The sequence below is a fragment of the Elaeis guineensis genome, chromosome 15 (genome assembly GCF_000442705.2).
Source record: "Elaeis guineensis isolate ETL-2024a chromosome 15, EG11, whole genome shotgun sequence".
NCBI lineage: Eukaryota > Viridiplantae > Streptophyta > Magnoliopsida > Arecales > Arecaceae > Elaeis > Elaeis guineensis.
The window spans coordinates 70,498,705-70,516,356 of NC_026007.2; the positions used below are offsets into that span (position 1 = coordinate 70,498,705).

A 17,652-nucleotide genomic window follows, 5' to 3' on the forward strand; every position below is an offset into this window, starting at 1 on the left:
TAAACCACCGCTCATTTGATATAGATAATGAAATAAGAGGATAGAATTATCTATTCAAAAAAAAAAAAAAGATCCATCTAATAAAAAAATTATATCTTACACCATATACATCACATCAATTAACTTGTCTCCTTCATGTAACCTCCATTCATCATACACTCGTCTCGGTGATTGATCCACAACAAAAAGATAAGATGATTTACATAGTGCATGCATGATTGTACTGGTGCATATGGTATAAGATATAATTTTTTCAATATAAAAGATTACAAAAATTGAATAATCAAACTCATAAACATATACAGAACACCCTCGAAGCACTGACAAACCCCCGGTCCCATCCATCCTTGCAACAATCAGCTTGGCAAATCAAGCGAAAATGGAAGAATAGTGCTCCAACCAGCACATCAAGGAGATCATGTTATTATGTTCTTCTTATCCTGGGAGACTTGAGACCTGCTCATTCCAAAATGGCTGTGTCGGTAGCACGTAATATTTGCATTTCAATGCGCTTTTTGTACATGAAATTTTGAACATTTCACTCCAGCCAAATGTTCCAAAACTAAGCAGCCAGAGCCACGTCCCATTCTGCCACACTCATGTTTCATTACTCTGCTGGTCCTCGACTTGAGCTACCGAGGCTTGACAAAGGGACAATCCTGCACCACATAATTCGGATTGAAGCAGACATGATAAATGATGAGTGGTGAGCTTGGAGCAATCGATTCCCCTGCAGAGATTTATGTGAATGAATCTTGTGGTAATGATCAATGATAAATGAGTGGCCATGGATGAGATTGCACGTCTAACATTGTCCCTTCCTTGACCTGGAGCCATCCGGTTTGTTGAGGTTGTAGTACTGCACTTTAGGAAGACTAAGATTCAATAGTTTTGATTTCCACTCCAGTGGCCCCTTCAAGCATCCTATTACAGAGGAACACATACCCTAACCAAGATAAGAGCATTATATTATTGTACATACCAGGGTACAATATCCATCAATATTTTCTGATGGTAATATCTATTATAACAATAATTATTAGCTGTTACAGTGGAAATAATAGTCCATCATGGTCAAAGAACAACATAATTTGATCAAGTCACTGCTTTTAATTATAGAGTATCAGTTTAGAATTGTCATGAAAATTCTAAGTCAATGAAATCTCATATTACTTGGATGAATAGTGAAAATATCAAATAATATTTATTATTCTGGGTATATAATGACCACCATAATAGGACAATGGCTAAGTAAAAGATTGTCGTATCAGTACCAACTTGCATATGTGTGATGCAATGAGGGCCCTTATGAAATTGTCCGAGCATCTAAACCTTGAGAAACGTAAACATCCGGCATGATGCATGGGTGGGCAAATCAAATATTATTGGATTGCAGTGCCAACAGCAAAACGATCTAACTCATGCTAATTACTCTTTGCATGGGCTTAATCATGGTTAAATACATGAAGATAGTGAATGTAGCATGCTAGAATGCACCATTTCAAGAACAAAGCCCCGAATGTTACGTGGCAGAGATGTGGACCAAAAATATTCCTTGTAACTCCTCATAGATAACATCATGTTCACAATAATCATGCTCCAATATGGGGACACAATGCATAGAGAGAAGTCTATAAGAAGCATCTTTGGTGCAGTTGATTGTCCTATTGAAATCTTAAAATTAGATCCTGTCTCATTGAATCAATTATGTTTATCGCACGAAGCATCCCCCCAGCATGTTGAGAGTTAGCATCTACTGGCACTTCATACTCACATGCTAATGTTGGTACGAAGAATAAATTGCCACAAGAAGCGAACATAGCATCACTGTACAGCGTGCAAAAACTAAGCTAGATCAGGATGCGGATGAAGGCTAAGCCACTTGCACAATTGACTCTTATGTCTAATCATGAAAAGAGCTGAGACCCAGAAGAAAAGCAAGGACTCTAACGGTTCTAGCCCAGGGATGAAATCGAAATTGTGGAATTAGAATCACGGTAGATTGGAATTAGAATTGAAATAATTATATATATATATTTTTGATATGTCTAATTTGTAATTAGAATCAAAATCGAGATCGAGGATAAGATTTTTAAATACTAGAGAATAGTTAAATTGAATTTTGGAGGATTAGAACCTTCTTATTTTCCTCAGAACTCGAATTGAAATAAAAATTCTCCAATAAAATGGTTAGAATAGAAATCACTTGTTTCCGTTCTTATTTCTATTTTGGAGCTCAACTCCCCTCTACCAAATATGTTTTAAAAACTTGTTTGATTCATGAAAAATGAAGGAGAAAAAATATGGTTAACAAAAAAATAAAAATTTTTTCTTATTTGATTGAAATTTTTCAAGAAGAATGATTGAAAAGTGATATCCCTTCATGAGAAAAAAATTCATATGAAAAATAAATTTTTGATTTTTTTAGATGTTAGAAATTAGATGTTTTTTTTTCAAAAACATTCTTAAGGTCTTGATCGAAGTAGGATAAATTTTTTCTTCTAATAAAATTATAATAAATATTTTACATAATTTTTTTAAAAAATAAATATTTAATCAAGCACAAATAAATATGAGATGTATTTTTTTTTTTTTATCAACTAAATATGTTAAAACTATCCGCCGTAAAATCAACTTCTCAAAAAATTTATTTTATTTTGTTTTATTTTTTTTCGTAAATCAAACAATCCCTAATGATCGTCATATTTGTCTTTATGGGCATGTGCCCGTGACCTGCCATGACAAAAACCCTCCTGTGGCATTTGAAAAATCAACATGCGAGCAAAAACTTGAGGACAAGCGCGTGGCCGAAATCATTGGCCCACCACACCAACCCTACGTTGGAAGCACGAGCAAAAAGATAGCCTTCCACACTTGCAAGCCAGGGTCCAAAGAAATATCTTCATTCAATGTAGCAATTCTTGGACAGGTCCGTCGACACAGGACAAGACGTTTATTATACCTTCTCGAAGGTTCCATGCATCTGCGGCGATCCTTTTCCTTTTCCTACATTTTCCCCTCCTCTTTGCTGTTGTCTAATATATACCAGCATATCACCCGCAGGGAGCGCGGGATAGTTTTTTATCTAGTAAATATATTATTTTAAAATAATATTTTTATTTATTATATAATTATTTAAAAATAATATATATCTTATTAGTATATAAATATTTTATTTTATTGATAAATATATTTATGGGTTTTTAATAAAATATCATATATATTATTAATATATTATTTTTATTAATTTTAATACATTAATATCTTATTACAAAAATACCTTCTATTTTCTTCTAAACTATAAAAAGGCCCTCAATATAAATTTCCACAGTGGTTTTCCTCTCAAAATAATAGCTCGATAAAACAATAAAGTCATTTTTTCTTATTTTTATATATATTACTATTTTTAATAAAATATTTTTTTAAGTATTATTTTTGAAGAAAAAAATATTTTACATGGGAGAAGTTATATCATGATCTAATACTTTTAAGTTTCTCCACCGGTAGATAGTTATAATCCTCTATGGGCATTGAGATGAATATAAATTTATAATTTAAAAAGTATTGAAAAGCGAAGAAAGGAGAAAAAATTTTGAAAATTGAGAATAGATACTGATTTATATCAACACTTGAGAAGAGAGCTAGAACACTTGGATGGTGGGAAATCATGCCCTTAAAAAGTTGCATGACTAAAATAACCCCATTCATAAAAAGATATTTATACACTCATGAGGGTTTTTGGGTCACAGGAAAGAGAGAGAGAAGGGAAGAGAAAAATTTTGAGATTTAACAGGAAGAGAGCTAAAATGCCTAGGGGTGGAAAATCGAGCCCTTGAAAAGTTGCATTACCAAAATATTCCCCAGTCTAAAAATTTTTAATGTACGTGAATTGCATAGAATTTTATATGTTATTCTTTTGTCTCTGAATTTTCAGTGCATTGCTGTCATGGAGTGAAAATTTGTTTTTAATGTAAGGATGTTGTGGTCCATGGAGTTTTTGTCTCCTTTGATTGTCCTTCTGCCCTCTCATCCCCTCCTTTTATGTATGCTTACATGGAACCATGCATGTGCATGAGAACATCTGTATTTGTGTTCATACGTCCTGTACCAATATTTGATAGTCCTTTTCTCATTTCAATATTTTGGCATATTATTTAGGGGAGAAAGATGCAGTGTGATTGCTATTTATTTCCTTGATCTATACTGATGCTCATGTAATTACAGACATGGCATTGCCATCTGTAACTCCTGCTGCTCCCCTAAGTATACAGCAGGTATATGTTGATCTTTTGCACCTCACTGAGTTCTTTCTTGTGATATTATTTGTTTTCCATGGCATGATTTTTGTTATTTGGTTTTGCAGGTTGGCAATGCATTTATTGAACAGTATTATCCAATTCTTCATCGATGGACAGAGAGTGCTTACATATTCTATTAGGACGCTAGCATTATTAGTCGTCCAGATTCCAATGGAGTAATGGCATCGGCCCAACAATGCAAGTATGTTTTAAGAACAAAATAAGCTTTTACCTTGGCAAAAAGATAAAAAAAGAAAATGATAACCAAGAGGGTCTAATACAAACTCACATGGGTTTCAAGAACTTACGATTGCTCCAAATAGACATCACCCAGATGGAAAGTAATCAGAAATCGAGAATATCTCACTGACTTTTGGGGCCCTGCAATGCTCCTATCCATGCCGCATGCCTCACGGCGAAAATCGAAGAGGAACCACCCCAAATCCCATGCTTCGGAGCCACGAAAGCAAAGAAAACCCCAAAAATTCCTACAACGGCGAGAAACCTTCCCAAGATCCAACCCTAAGAAGCTGAAAACCAAATGAGTTCGCCGCGGTGAAGATGGATCTCCTCCCAATGGGGGAGGCCAAGGAAGGTGGCAAGGAGAGGGGTCTTCTTCACGGGGGCTCGATCCTGTTCGTTGATGGGAAGCGGAGGGAAGGATCGAGGGGTTGGGAGGAGGCGAGAAGGGGGAGGGATCGACGACCTCCTCTCTCTCACTCCTGCCGCCCGCTGCCTCCTCGCCACGAGGCCCCCCTCTGTCCGCACGCTGGAGAAAAAACCCACACAGGAACTTTGAGAATCACGTAAAGTAAAAAAATGAAAAAAAATAAAATTGGCACGTGTCACCGTTGAAGATTATCCCATAACCTTACCTCCCAACACCAAATACCACCTCTAAATCCATATATTACTTTATCATTATTATATAGATATATATTAAAATGAAAGTACCTCATGAGAGACGCATTCATTTGACCCGTAAGATATTGAAACAAGAGAGAGAAAGCCGCATAGACAAAAGGAGAGAGAGAGAAAAAAAATACCCCACGAATAGCGCTCCAACTCGTAATAGCACCCCCACTCACCGAACAGTGCTGACTCTCTTGAACGAATGAATAAAAATACTCGAAAATCAGATAAAGCTGGCTCGAGTCACATGCATATTGGAGCTTCATCTTCATGAGGGCGTAGAAGAAGTCGAGACGAGCACCTTCATCTCTGCAACTGTGCAGTAACATCGTCATTCATCACTTGAAATGCACCCCATGCACACATGATGGAGCCATGGAAGGGGGTCTGTGGAGGGGTCAAGGTTGACGATAAGGACACCATGGTTCGACAGGAGGGGGTCCAAGGATGAGAGGGGGTTGGGCGGCCAGAGGAACTCCAAAAACTCGCAATAGAGCTCCGAGGACTCTAACATTCGTAATCTCATACACGACGAACATACACGCTAGCGTCGGGTTTTTCAAGATGACAGGCTACCTCACCAAGGAGGTCATTGGTGCTGCTGAAGGATCCCAGCCAGATTTGTATCCCCTTTGTCAGATCATGGATTTGGCCACCCACTTACCCCATGGCCGTCAACGAATGCCATGGTAAAGGTTCTTTCTTTCTCTCTTTTTCAGCTCTAAACTACTCCAAGAGCCCATCATCAATCTTCGATTTTTCTGAAAAACATCAAAAGAAAGAAAATAAGAAGAAATAGAAGGAAAAATCAGATAAAGATATCATCCTTTTGGTTGGATCGGTACCAAAATCGGGGCAGGGGTAGATGGCACCGACGAGTTGGCGATGTTGGCTTCGGAGAGGGAGGAGGTTGGAGATGATGGTGCTGCCGCATATGGTTTCTTTATTTTTCATCGCCCCCGAGTCTCCTCTATTGTGATGGAGAAGCAACGACAAGAACAATGGGGAAAGAAGTGGAGTGGGCTCGGAGGGGAGGAATAGAATTGTGTGTGAGAGAGAGAGATGGGAGAAGAAGGTAATAGGAGAGCCAATGGGGGGGGGGTTATATGGCCATGCTCTATCTCACTCTCTGTTTGCTCTTCTGTACATTTGCATGAAGGGAAAAAGAATCTCTTTGATTGTTAATTAAAAAAAAAGAGAAAAAAGAAGAGATGAGAGAGAAAGAGGTAGGTGGTGGGGTCTCGACTTTCGAAGAGCTTCTTGAGTTTTGTCATGGCAGCAAAAAGAAAAAAAAAGAAGAGCTTCGAAGGTGAAGAGTAAAGTAATAAAGAACGAATGCTAATACGGAAAAATAATGAGAATTTTAGGAGAAGCTAAGTGGTAAGAGGCCCATCAAGAATGTCAAATTTAGAAAAAAAACTTATAAATAGCTTATAACTTACACCATGCACAAGATATTTTCTATTATTATTTTAATTATTTTTAAAATATATATAAAATAAATATTGATAAATTAATAAAATAAAAATATTTTATAAAATAATTACGTCCTGTGCATGGCACGGGATTCTAATCTAGTTATATGTAATATTACTGAGTATGGTCACTGCTGAGCACCTACTGAAGAAGATGGATTTCAAGCCACATAAATTGATCAAGTAGAAGGAGACTTCTCTAAGGTATGTTAGCATCATGACTGTGGAACATGTATGTAGATACATGGGTGGATCGGGTCTTGATGTCATTCAAAAAAAAAAAAAAATTGAAATCTATCTTTTTATTTATGAGTATTTAGTAATAACTAGAGACTAGGCAGGAAGTTAGAGATAGCTCGATAAATATCCATGGTTTCTCATTGTAGCCGGTAATTATCTTGGTTTTATATATGAAATTCATATAAAATCCATAAAATAAGTTTTTTCCCCCATAATAAAGGAAAAAAACCTAGCTTCTCATAGGTTTTCATATCCTTCCATACAAAAATGGGATATGTATTTGAAGAAGCACGCCCCCATGTTAGTGCACCACCGTTCGGCACATGTAATATATATAGAAGCATGAAGGAAAAGTATTTATTGAATGGTTGTGATTCATCTAACATTGATAATGGGAAGAGATTTGATAGATATAGGGCAAAAGAAGGATGAATGATATTCAAAGAAATTAAAATGCTGGATTTTTTTTTAAATTTTTATCCAAAAAAGGTGATTAATAGTATAGAAATACGAAAGAATACCATGCAACAAAGCTAGCACGAAGGAATGCCATGCAACAAAACTATGTAATTGATGTGGAACCAAAATATTGTTAGTTTCTTTATGTAATTTGCTAGTTTTGACAATATTGTGGGTTCAACATATGCAATATGGATAGAAGCACAAAGGAAAAGTATTCGTTGGATGATTGTGATTCATTTAACATCGAGAATGGGAAGAGGTAAGATAAATATAGGGCAAAAGAAGAACAAATAATATTCAAAGAATTTGTAGGAGAACTAAAATATTAGTATTTTTAATTTTATCTAAAAAATGATAATAGTATAGAAGCACAAAGGAACCTCATGTAATAAAGCTATGTAGTTCATGTGGAACCAAAATATAGCTAGTTTCTCTATGCAACTTACTAGTTTTAACAAAAAAAAGATTACACATTAATTAGATAATCCTTTGATATGATATTTTTTGCATTCTTCTAGCATTTTAGTACTGAAAAAAGAGGTGAAAAGGATGACGAGTACCCCATGCATAATGCAAAAAAAAAAAAATCAAATTGATTGTGTATTATTAAATTTTAGAATTTTTGAATCATATATAATAAATTTAGGATCTGTGTCACAAAAATTATGATATGCTCATGCTATAAATAAGTCGACATGGACTGCATGTGCCTATAAGGGTTTACCATCTATTTACAACGACCCCATTACATTATATATATATATAAAATAAAATACAAAAAAATTTCTAACACGCCTATTGCAGTGAATCTTCCCAATTTTTCCACCCGATTCATTCACAAAAAATTATGCAAGTTGTACAAGGTTAGGTCCGAACTTTATTGCAGTCCAAGACCTGTATTTGGAGTACGCACGCTTCCAACTCTCACTGGATATCGTTGTTCAGGCCCATAAAATTTCTTTTAAAGCTTTCAATAAATGACCCAAACAAGGCAACATTCGTCATGGCCCCTTCCCTACGTCGCTTCGCAGCAACTTCCTGTCTCCCAAAGTCTCATCATACCGGATGCTTCTGGAGTCATATCAAACCCGGTTATATGAACCGCTCTAGCGGTCTACCGACACATTGAAGCCGGTTCAACAAAACCTCGGTTTTAAAAGGACAGATAAAAAGGAGAAAAATTCCACCCTGGCTCGAGGTAAGAAATCGACTCCAGAGACGAGGGACGACGGGCGTTTTATTTCCCTTCTCGTTTTCCTCTTCCTCCGTCCGCGATGGAGCTCGGACAAACCCTAACCCTAACCCTAACTCTAGCTCCAAGAAATCCCCTCGCTTACCTCGTGTGATCCCTTTCTCCTCGCTGGTCTCGTGGTTTCCTTTGAAGGAGGAGGAGGAGAAGGGGAATGGAGAACCACAAGAAGTCCCTGCTGCGGCTCCGCCTCCGGGTGACGGCGAAGAAGCGGGGGAGGGACCCGGGGTCGTCCGGCGGCGCCGCACGGAAGCTCCGGGAGCGGGACTGCGTCAATTCGGTGCGGAAGCTCCAGCGCCGTGAGATCGGCGGACTCCCCCGGATGGCTCGCGGCGCCTCCTCCAACGCCCCCGAGAAGTTCCGCAACATTCAGCTGCAGGTACATTTCTCGCCGCTTCCACTTTTGGCATTTTTTGGGGGAATCAGGGTTTCCTTTGTTTAGGGTTTTGAAATTCCTGCCTATGTTTTGAAATTTCCTCCGTGATCGCTCGGTGCGCTGTAAACATGATGGGATTTTGGCGATGGAGCTCGTGATTGGGGTTGTCGAAGTAAGCTTTCTTGGGGGTTCTTGATTCTAAGATTGCGGTGAATGGGATGAGGGTCCGGGTTGGTACTGGATTATGATGCCGATATGAGTGGACGCATTGCTTTATGTTTAGGGTTTGGATGGATCTGTGGTACGAGGGAGTTTGGTATAAGAATACCAATGCTCCTTTCTTTTGGTGTGGAAACGTTGAGGGATGGAAATTGAAGGGGTGATTGGAGCTAGCAAAGAATTTTAGGGGCAGAAACAATATATCGTATTCTTTTGGACTTCCCAAACATGCTATATTGGTGAAGAAGTCATTTTCCTAATGCTTGGGGCAAAGAAACATTTTCGTTCTTGCAACATACATTGCAAGAAGAACGAAAAAGAGCCCCTAATCATTAACGGCTATCACTTTCATTATTTTCATGACGCAGCCTTCCAGGAACATCCCTATCTTAGCTATCTAACTTTTCCATAACTGTAATTAAATGTTGGAGGATCAGTGCTCTTTCACCAATCTTCGTTGACTTCACGATGCTGTGGTGTTGCTGTGTGTAATCTTAGTTTCTTTTTCTTCCATTCTACTAAAAACAACTCTTTATTTTCAATAATTGCTGAGATTAACTCGGCTGTACCCGATTCTGAAATTTATTACTAAAACAACATCACTCTTCGGTACAATAACTACTAACAACAACATTAGTCTTCTGTGCAATAACATTCCTACATTGGTACTCATGTATAGCATCTTTTTCCCCTTTTCTTGGTTTATCCTGTATCCAATTGAACTGGTACAAGCTTTCGTTGAAATATGTGGCCTAAACTTGAAATAGTAGAAGTTACCAGTTGGCCAGGCTAGGCTTCTAGCGAAAAACAATCGATGCATTTAGATTGCTGATTCTGTATGGTTTCAAGGTTTTTTGTAATTCTGAAGTTTTGCTGCATTTGTGAACTATAAGATTTTGAATCTGAATTTTGGCCTGTTTCTTGTTACACAACAAACTAATGGGAGTTGAATTTAAGGAATAGTCAGAAAATGGATGAGAATATTGTTGTACAATTGCGGTAGGGATGGGATTCATAAAAGCTTGCATAGATCCGGATCTAGCCAAAAATAGACTGTTCAACTAAAGAGAATTAGTTTCTTTCTTTCTTTCCTTTTTTTTTTTTTAAAAAAAAATCTATTGCAGATCAATGGCTTAAGGTTAATTGGTCACAGTTATGGATGGTTTGACCATAAACACACCTGGTCTTGACCCTAAACTGATCCATAAATCCCCCCTCCTTATGCTTACAAATTATTTAAAATCACAAACACCTCTTGAAGTTTGAAAGGTACCTTTCTCAACCAAAAACTTAAACACCTCAAGCTTTCTCAAAACTTGTAATGCTGTTAATATACTTCACACTAGATGAGTGGAAAAAATGAAAAAATAGCATAATTGTCCATGTAATTTCAGAATTGTGGCCCTATAGGTCAGTTTTTACCAATACATATCAATTCCGAGGAAAATTATTTTTTTTTTAATTTCAAAATTTGATCTGAAACTTGCAACTATGCTTGTTCTTATCCTTATGTTCTATAATCTGTCCTTTGTTTTTACACAAAGAGTTCCTTAACCATTGCAAAATGCTAGAAATCACTGAAATTACATAAAATACTGATAGCTTAATCTAGTTCTAGAAGCTAGAAGGAAAAAATTTGATAAAAGAGAGAATGAAGATGGGGGCAGAGAGAAGGTGTGGCAGCTGCAGCAAATTCTCTTCATGTGTATGAATCCCAGCAAATTCTCTTCATGTGTATGAATCCCTCCACTCATATTAACGTTAGAGCATTACCTACCTAGAGGCCAATTTATTTAGATGCTCTTAGTAAGTGGCTGACCTTGATCATAACTAGGACTGAAAATGGGTTGGATAACATCCAGCCATATCCCTTTCCGTAACTAGTTTGGATACAGGTCTTGATACATATTTGTAAATTTTGTATTCATGTTAGAGCATTACCAACCTAGAGGCCAATTTATTTGGATGCTCTTAGTAAATGGCTGACCTTGATGATAACTAGGACTGAAAATGAGTTGGATAACATCCAGCCATATCCCTTTCCGTAACGTTTGGATCCAGGTCTGGATACATATTTGTAAATTCTGTTGGATTGGAACCTGAATTTGGATTTTAAGAATTTTGTGGACCTGGATCTAGATATCTGGTTAAAAATGATCTACATAGCTATTAAATCTAGGATTGAACCCATGACCTTTTTTACTTGAGAAAGTACTACTCAACCATGAGGATAGAACTTATCAGTATTTTATAATAATAGTTAATTGTACTCATTCAAAACCTATTCACATTATTAAGTAGAGTTATCTAATGTATGTTGTGATATTTTATATTTTAACAATCAATTCTTTTAATAAAAATAAATCTTATTCCTTTTGATAAAAAGTAAAAGATATGTATCCTTCATTTTATTCTTTATGATATTTTCAAAAGTTTGTTGTTTAAAATATTTAAAAAATATTAATAACTTCTATATATTTCAAAATATAACATAATTTGTCTCACAAGCTTTCAGATAATTCATGATTTTTTTTAAAATTTATGCTACAATTAAAAAGTAATGGTGGTATTTAATATATAAAATTTATTAATATTTCCATGTTATATGTTTTATGTTGAATAATTTTAAATTTTTAATACAAGCCCTGTCAAACTAGTGATCAGGATTGTTGACTTGGTAGGTCTCTGTGCAGGTTTAATAACTGTTTCATAGGTCTTTACCTAGTTACCCATGCATTGCATATGATGCCTGTCTAAATAGTGGATTCTGCTCCTATCCCTTATGATTATTCCAGTATATTGGTTTTCATTATTGATTTCTCTTCAAAATTCTATTTGTATCTGAACAGTATCCGACTTATATCCAAATAATATCTAACTTATATCTATATCTGGATAAACAAATATGGAGATGACTAGTATGCGACCTGTATCTGTATCCATTTAGAACAACTATGATACTAATTTGGTATTCATTTAATATTCATATCTGTATTCATATCTACATCCATTTTCAGCCCTAATGATAACAATCTTGATGATACGGGCTATGTAATGGGTCATTGATGGTTATTATTATCTTAAAAATAAGAAAGGCTTCAAAATAAGAAGGGTCTCTTTGAGGCTGGCTTCATGCAGAGACTAGCCGCATGGGGCTTTTGTGTTACACATAGTGGATAGATGTGAAGCTACTTGATTATCAAAGTAAAGGTCCAATGGCTTCTGTATTAGACATCTTTTCTAAACTAGCAATGACTCTGACCACATTAACTTGCATATGGTATTTTGCTATGAGCAAATCTGCATTAGATGATACCATCAAACTTTGCTTCTGGCTCTTTCATAACATGAAATAGCTGTATCAAATCTGCAAAATTCATGATAATGTATGTTTGAATAGATGATATTAGAAGGATAATGTATTCAATGTCAGAAATGAAATGAAAAATGCATAACCCTTTACCTTTCATTTGGAAAATGGGACTTGCAAATTTCAAGACTTCAGACTGGGAAGTGTGTTTTGAAGTTTGTATTGAGGAGAAGACTGCTATTTCTCTAGTCTATCTCTGGTATAAATTTTGAGAGGTGTGGTCACTAGATCTCACTTGGAATGATAGGAAGGTTCTTTTATCATTAGATTTAACTTTTACAGGGAATATGAGAGAGGCCTTGGCTCCTCTTCTCTTTTTTTTTTTTTTTTTTTTTTTTGTGAATACTCGAGCTCTCCTGAAGTTGTTTTTCATGAGTATAGAAGAATGGAACATATTCAAATGAGGTAGTGTCTACATTTATGATTTTTGTATGAACCTAAGGATTTTATTGTCTTTCTAAGTTTTACAAGCTTGATAACACGAGCATATTATATTCTCTAAATTTCAACATGTGAAAAAAAATAAACATAACTTAGCACTTTTAATGGAGAAAAATTGGAGGATTTGTGAACATGAATTATGAGAGTCCAAGCAACTTTTGCCAAGTGACGTTGTTTGGCATCTAACTATCATATTTTGTTGTTGGATGTAGAAACAAGATTTGTAAACAAAAAATGTAGATGCAAACCAATCTTGACATTCAGAAGATAGGTTCTAGTTGAATAGTCGTAGTTAAGAATTTTCAGTAATATTGTACAATTTGAATTTTTTAGCTAAGTTTTATGTTAAATTAGCTGTATGACAATGATCTTCCAATGTTATTCTGGATGCTTTTAATCACAAACATGTTTAGTGTAACATTGTCTTGAGTGATGTGGTCGGTTCTATAGGAATCATGGGCAGCAGGTAATACTAACTTTTAGCAGCATAAACCAATACATGTAAGAACAAATAATGCCATACAGATGCATCACCATATTAGTCTATATCAGGGTTGTGGCATCAATTTCCTTTAGACACCTTGATATAGTGCTTGAGGTCATATGTTTAACCAATACTGTTATGTAGAATCAATTCTACTTCCTGTGTCTATTTTTCTTAAAAAGTAGTATGTCATGTAAGGATTCAGATCGCAGCGAGACACCGGAACAGGGTACCATCCCATATATCGGGACAGGGCTGTCCCGTTAGTATTCTAGCGTCCTGATCGGGATGTCTTGGGATATTTTCTATCTCAAGTGTTGGGACAGGGTGGGACGGTGGCACGTCCTGTTCTATGGGAAAATTAGGACAGTTTTGTCCCACGGGATTTAAAACTTTGGTATCATGTAACTAAAAGATTTTACATCAATTAGCATGTTGAGTGTTATGCATAGATTAGTAAGCAGGTTTTTAAATATGCTCGTCATGTTGCTTTTCACCACTAAAATCCATTCAAAACAAGAAAAAAGCTTTTTAAGTTCAAATAAATATACCAAAAGGTTACCAACTTCATGATGAACTTTTCATGTGGACAAATGGTCAGTAGGTGCTTTTCATGGAATCATTGTCAGACTTCAATTACTTTCTAAACTATCGGGCAAATGGTTATCTTTTGGGATCCATTGTTATGACTAAATAATTTTATTAAGTTACTCATCTGGTGGACATTTTCTTTACATCTATTAGCATCCAAATCTTGTATTGTTATGCAAACCCAGGCTATCCATTTTCAGTTCAGACCTTACCTTGTATAATTTGATTGTCAACAGCTTAAAATTGAAGTCTTGTCATCAAATAAAATTAAAGCGTTTCTTTTGGTTATGCAGGAGGAGTTTGACACTTATGATCATAATGTCAATTGGTTTCTAAAATTACAATTTCTTAAGAAAAGATCCAAAATCATCGAGATTGTTGCAGCAAAGGATGTTATATTTGCTCTTGCACAATCAGGCCTCTGTGCTGCTTTTAGTCGGAGTAAGCCTTCTGTATTTGCAGTTATAGTTGAAACTTGAGATCAATCTGATTGTCATTTCATTTCATTTTTTTTTTCTTATTGACAGCAACAAACAAACGTATTTGCTTCTTGAACATCAGCCCAGATGAAGTGATTAGAAGTCTCTTTTATAATAAGAACAATGATTCACTTATCACAGTGTCAGTTTATGCATCGGACCACTTCAGTTCCTTGAAATGCAGGACAACTCCAATAGAGTGAGAAGCTTAATTTATGCACTCTGAACAAAAGATTTGATATGAATTTATTTTTTTCTTCATTGCTTCATACTTGGCCCCAAGGTTCATGAAAAAGGTTTGTTCCCCATTTTTATCTTGATGTTTGATGGTCACATAAAACCATGTACTCGGTCAATACTGAATGATGGACAAGACTTTAGACCCGGGACTTAACTCATAGTGGTGCCTAAACTGCAAATCTTGCTGGTTAAAGTTGTTGAACTAACCAATTTTAAAAGTTGTAACAACTAGTTTCCTTGTTAAAAGTCATATAACGAGATATTTGATTTGTAAACTGGTTTTGCTTTCATAGAAATAATTTGGTAATGTCTTCTGCTCACACCCCCCTCCCTTTTTTTGCTTGCCTTGCACTTGACTTTTATGTTTGCAAACATCTGTTTGTTTGTTGTCTATATCTTGATTCATATGTAGTAACGGATTTTTTAGCCATGAGCTTTACATTAGTAGATAGTTAAAACTATATGTGATACTTGTGGTTCTCGACTTCAAATTTGTCTGGAAATTTTGGTTCGAAAATTGATGGAACTATAAATACGTAGTAACAATTATGTCCGCAATTGTGAGCGACTATTTACTGTGACCCAAAATTTTAGTGCTACCAAGCAATCCATATTAGAATCTTGAAGTTGAGAAGCTGTAGAGCTGCCAGTTTGTGACCCTTAAAAAAAAAAAAAAAACTTGCAGGTACATCAGGAGGAATCAATTAAATGCTGGATTCCCTCTTTTTGAAACAGAGTCTCTTAAGTGGCCTGGTTTTGTTGAATTTGATGACGTAAATGGCAAAGTACTAACATATTCAGCTCAGGATGGGTAAGCTACTTTCTTTATCTGGTTGTTCTACCCATTGTTTTTATGATTTAGATAATCAGTGATTTTGTATTTGCAGCATCTACAAGGTTTTTGACCTAAAGAACTACAACTTTTTGTACTCAATATCGGATAAGAATGTGCAGGAGATAAAAATCAGGTTCTTTTTCTCTTTCTTAATAATAGGAGGTCTTTTGTGGTTCTCGTAGGCTTAGATTGATATGTATGTCCTTTCACATACTTAATCTCTACATGACACTTTGCAATGGCAGTCCAGGAATCATGCTGTTAATATTCCAAAGAACTCCTGGTTATGTTCCATTGAAGATACTCTCAATCGAAGATGGAACAGTTTTAAAATCTTTCAATCACTTATTGCATCGCAATAAGAAGGTTGACTTTATTGAGCAGTTCAATGAGAAGCTTTTGGTCAAGCAAGAAAATGAGAACCTCCAGATTCTTGATGTAATCAGATCTAGCCTTTTCTTACAGTTAATTTTTAACACCTATGTCATTCTTTAAGACTAATTTTCAAATTGCTGAACAGGTGAGGAATTCTGTGTTAACTGAAGTTAGCAGGACTGAGTTCATGACTCCTTCAGCATTCATCTTTCTGTATGAGAATCATCTTTTCTTGACATTCCGAAACAGGACAGTTGCTGTATGGAATTTCCGTGGAGAGCTGGTCACCTCCTTTGAAGACCATTTGCTGTGGCATCCTGATTGCAATACCAATAACATCTACATCACCAGTGACCAGGATCTGATAATCTCCTACTGCAAAGCTGAGGAGGGGTGTGAAGATGATGGAGAAGGTACATTATTGGCATCTTACAATTTAAAAATTGTATTTTTCAGTTACATTTTATGTAGCTTCATTAAATTTTGGTAGGATCTCATCTCAAGGAATTGCCGCCTTTGCAGTTTCTGCTGTTGGCTCCATCAACATGAGCAACATCTTAACAGGGAAGTGCATTGCCAAGATATGTGCAAGTGATCCTGCACTCCAGATCAGTCCTCGTAGGAGAGGTGACACAGGCCGATCTTCTATACGGAGCACTGTCCGGGAAGCACTTGAAGACGTGACAGCTTTGTTCTACGATGAGGATAGGAATGAGATCTACACCGGCAACAAGCAAGGTTTGATACATGTGTGGTCTAATTAACCCTCTGATGATTGATGATTGGAGTGCATCTCTGGGATTAACTTACCTGTATTATATGTATCATGATTCCAGAGATCGGTTCCATTTTATATCTTGCTGCATGTTTGCCTGGTATATGACTTGGGTGTTTTGTCTGCCAGTTCATGGTGTATATTTGTTGTAGTTTTTATAGCGTAAAATGTATGGCAGATAATCTGAATCTGAACTGTGGTGCTGCTGCTAGGAAAAAAGTTTGTATTTTTCACCCCCTTTTGTTACACAACATCGGATGTTTAACTCAATGTATTTTAAGTAGGCTATTGATCAGTTCTTTCCTTGGTCCTCGAGAGAGTTTATCTCTCTTGCGGGCATTCATGTGCATACTTTAGAAGATTGAAAATGCTACCAAATCACAAGCATATCTAGGGTCCTATGTATATGATTCGTGGGACAGGATATATGAGTATCCATGCTTTTTAGTTATAAAAATATTCATGAAAGTGAAAGGCTGTAATTTTCTTGCTGTGGTTTGTTGGAGATGAAGATAGAAATGGAATGATAGCCATTAGACTTCTGTTTACCTTATTTCCTAATCTTAAGGAATAGGTTTATTGTGATTCTTTCTTAATCACATAATGATGCGATTAGAGATATCACTTATATCCTCCCCAAAAGAAAAAGAAAAGTATACAAAGGATATTTTGGTTTTAAAAAGGCCCAGTGATAGAATCACATATCATTATATGATCACAAGTTATATCGAGGTAAATGTTTTATAGGTTTTTTGGTCTCTTTCGTTTTTTTTTTTTAATATCATATCCTAGTCTCAACAGCTCCTGTAAAAAATAACATAAACTACTTTG

General features: G+C 36.0%; 1 protein-coding gene across 2 annotated transcripts; it reads left to right on the top strand.

The window, feature by feature from the left end:
* Positions 1-8,562: 8,562 nt before the first annotated feature.
* LOC105058601 (uncharacterized) lies at positions 8,563-17,116 on the top strand. Of its 2 annotated transcripts, none has more exons than XM_010941576.4 (8): positions 8,563-9,015; positions 14,411-14,558; positions 14,645-14,795; positions 15,522-15,647; positions 15,724-15,804; positions 15,917-16,109; positions 16,192-16,459; positions 16,537-16,899. In XM_010941576.4, exons 1-8 carry the CDS (start codon positions 8,791-8,793, stop codon positions 16,593-16,595), a joined length of 1,251 nt encoding a protein of 416 aa, XP_010939878.1. In that variant the 5' UTR covers positions 8,563-8,790; the 3' UTR covers positions 16,596-16,899. The 2 variants fall into 2 exon arrangements, with proteins under 2 accessions (XP_010939878.1, XP_010939877.3); XM_010941575.4 differs by having other exon boundaries at positions 8,564-9,015; positions 16,569-17,116.
* The last annotated feature ends 536 nt before the right edge of the window (positions 17,117-17,652 follow it).

Excerpts from the sequence above, each read along its gene's own strand:
- LOC105058601 (XM_010941575.4), top strand. The coding sequence starts at position 8,791 with ATGGAGAACCACAAGAAGTCCCTGCTGCGGCTCCGCCTCCGGGTGACG. Across the intron at positions 14,796-15,521 it reads TGCAGGACAACTCCAATAGA|GTACATCAGGAGGAATCAAT; the intron begins GTGAGAAGCTTA and ends AAAAACTTGCAG. Across the intron at positions 15,805-15,916 it reads GTGCAGGAGATAAAAATCAG|TCCAGGAATCATGCTGTTAA; the intron begins GTTCTTTTTCTC and ends TTGCAATGGCAG.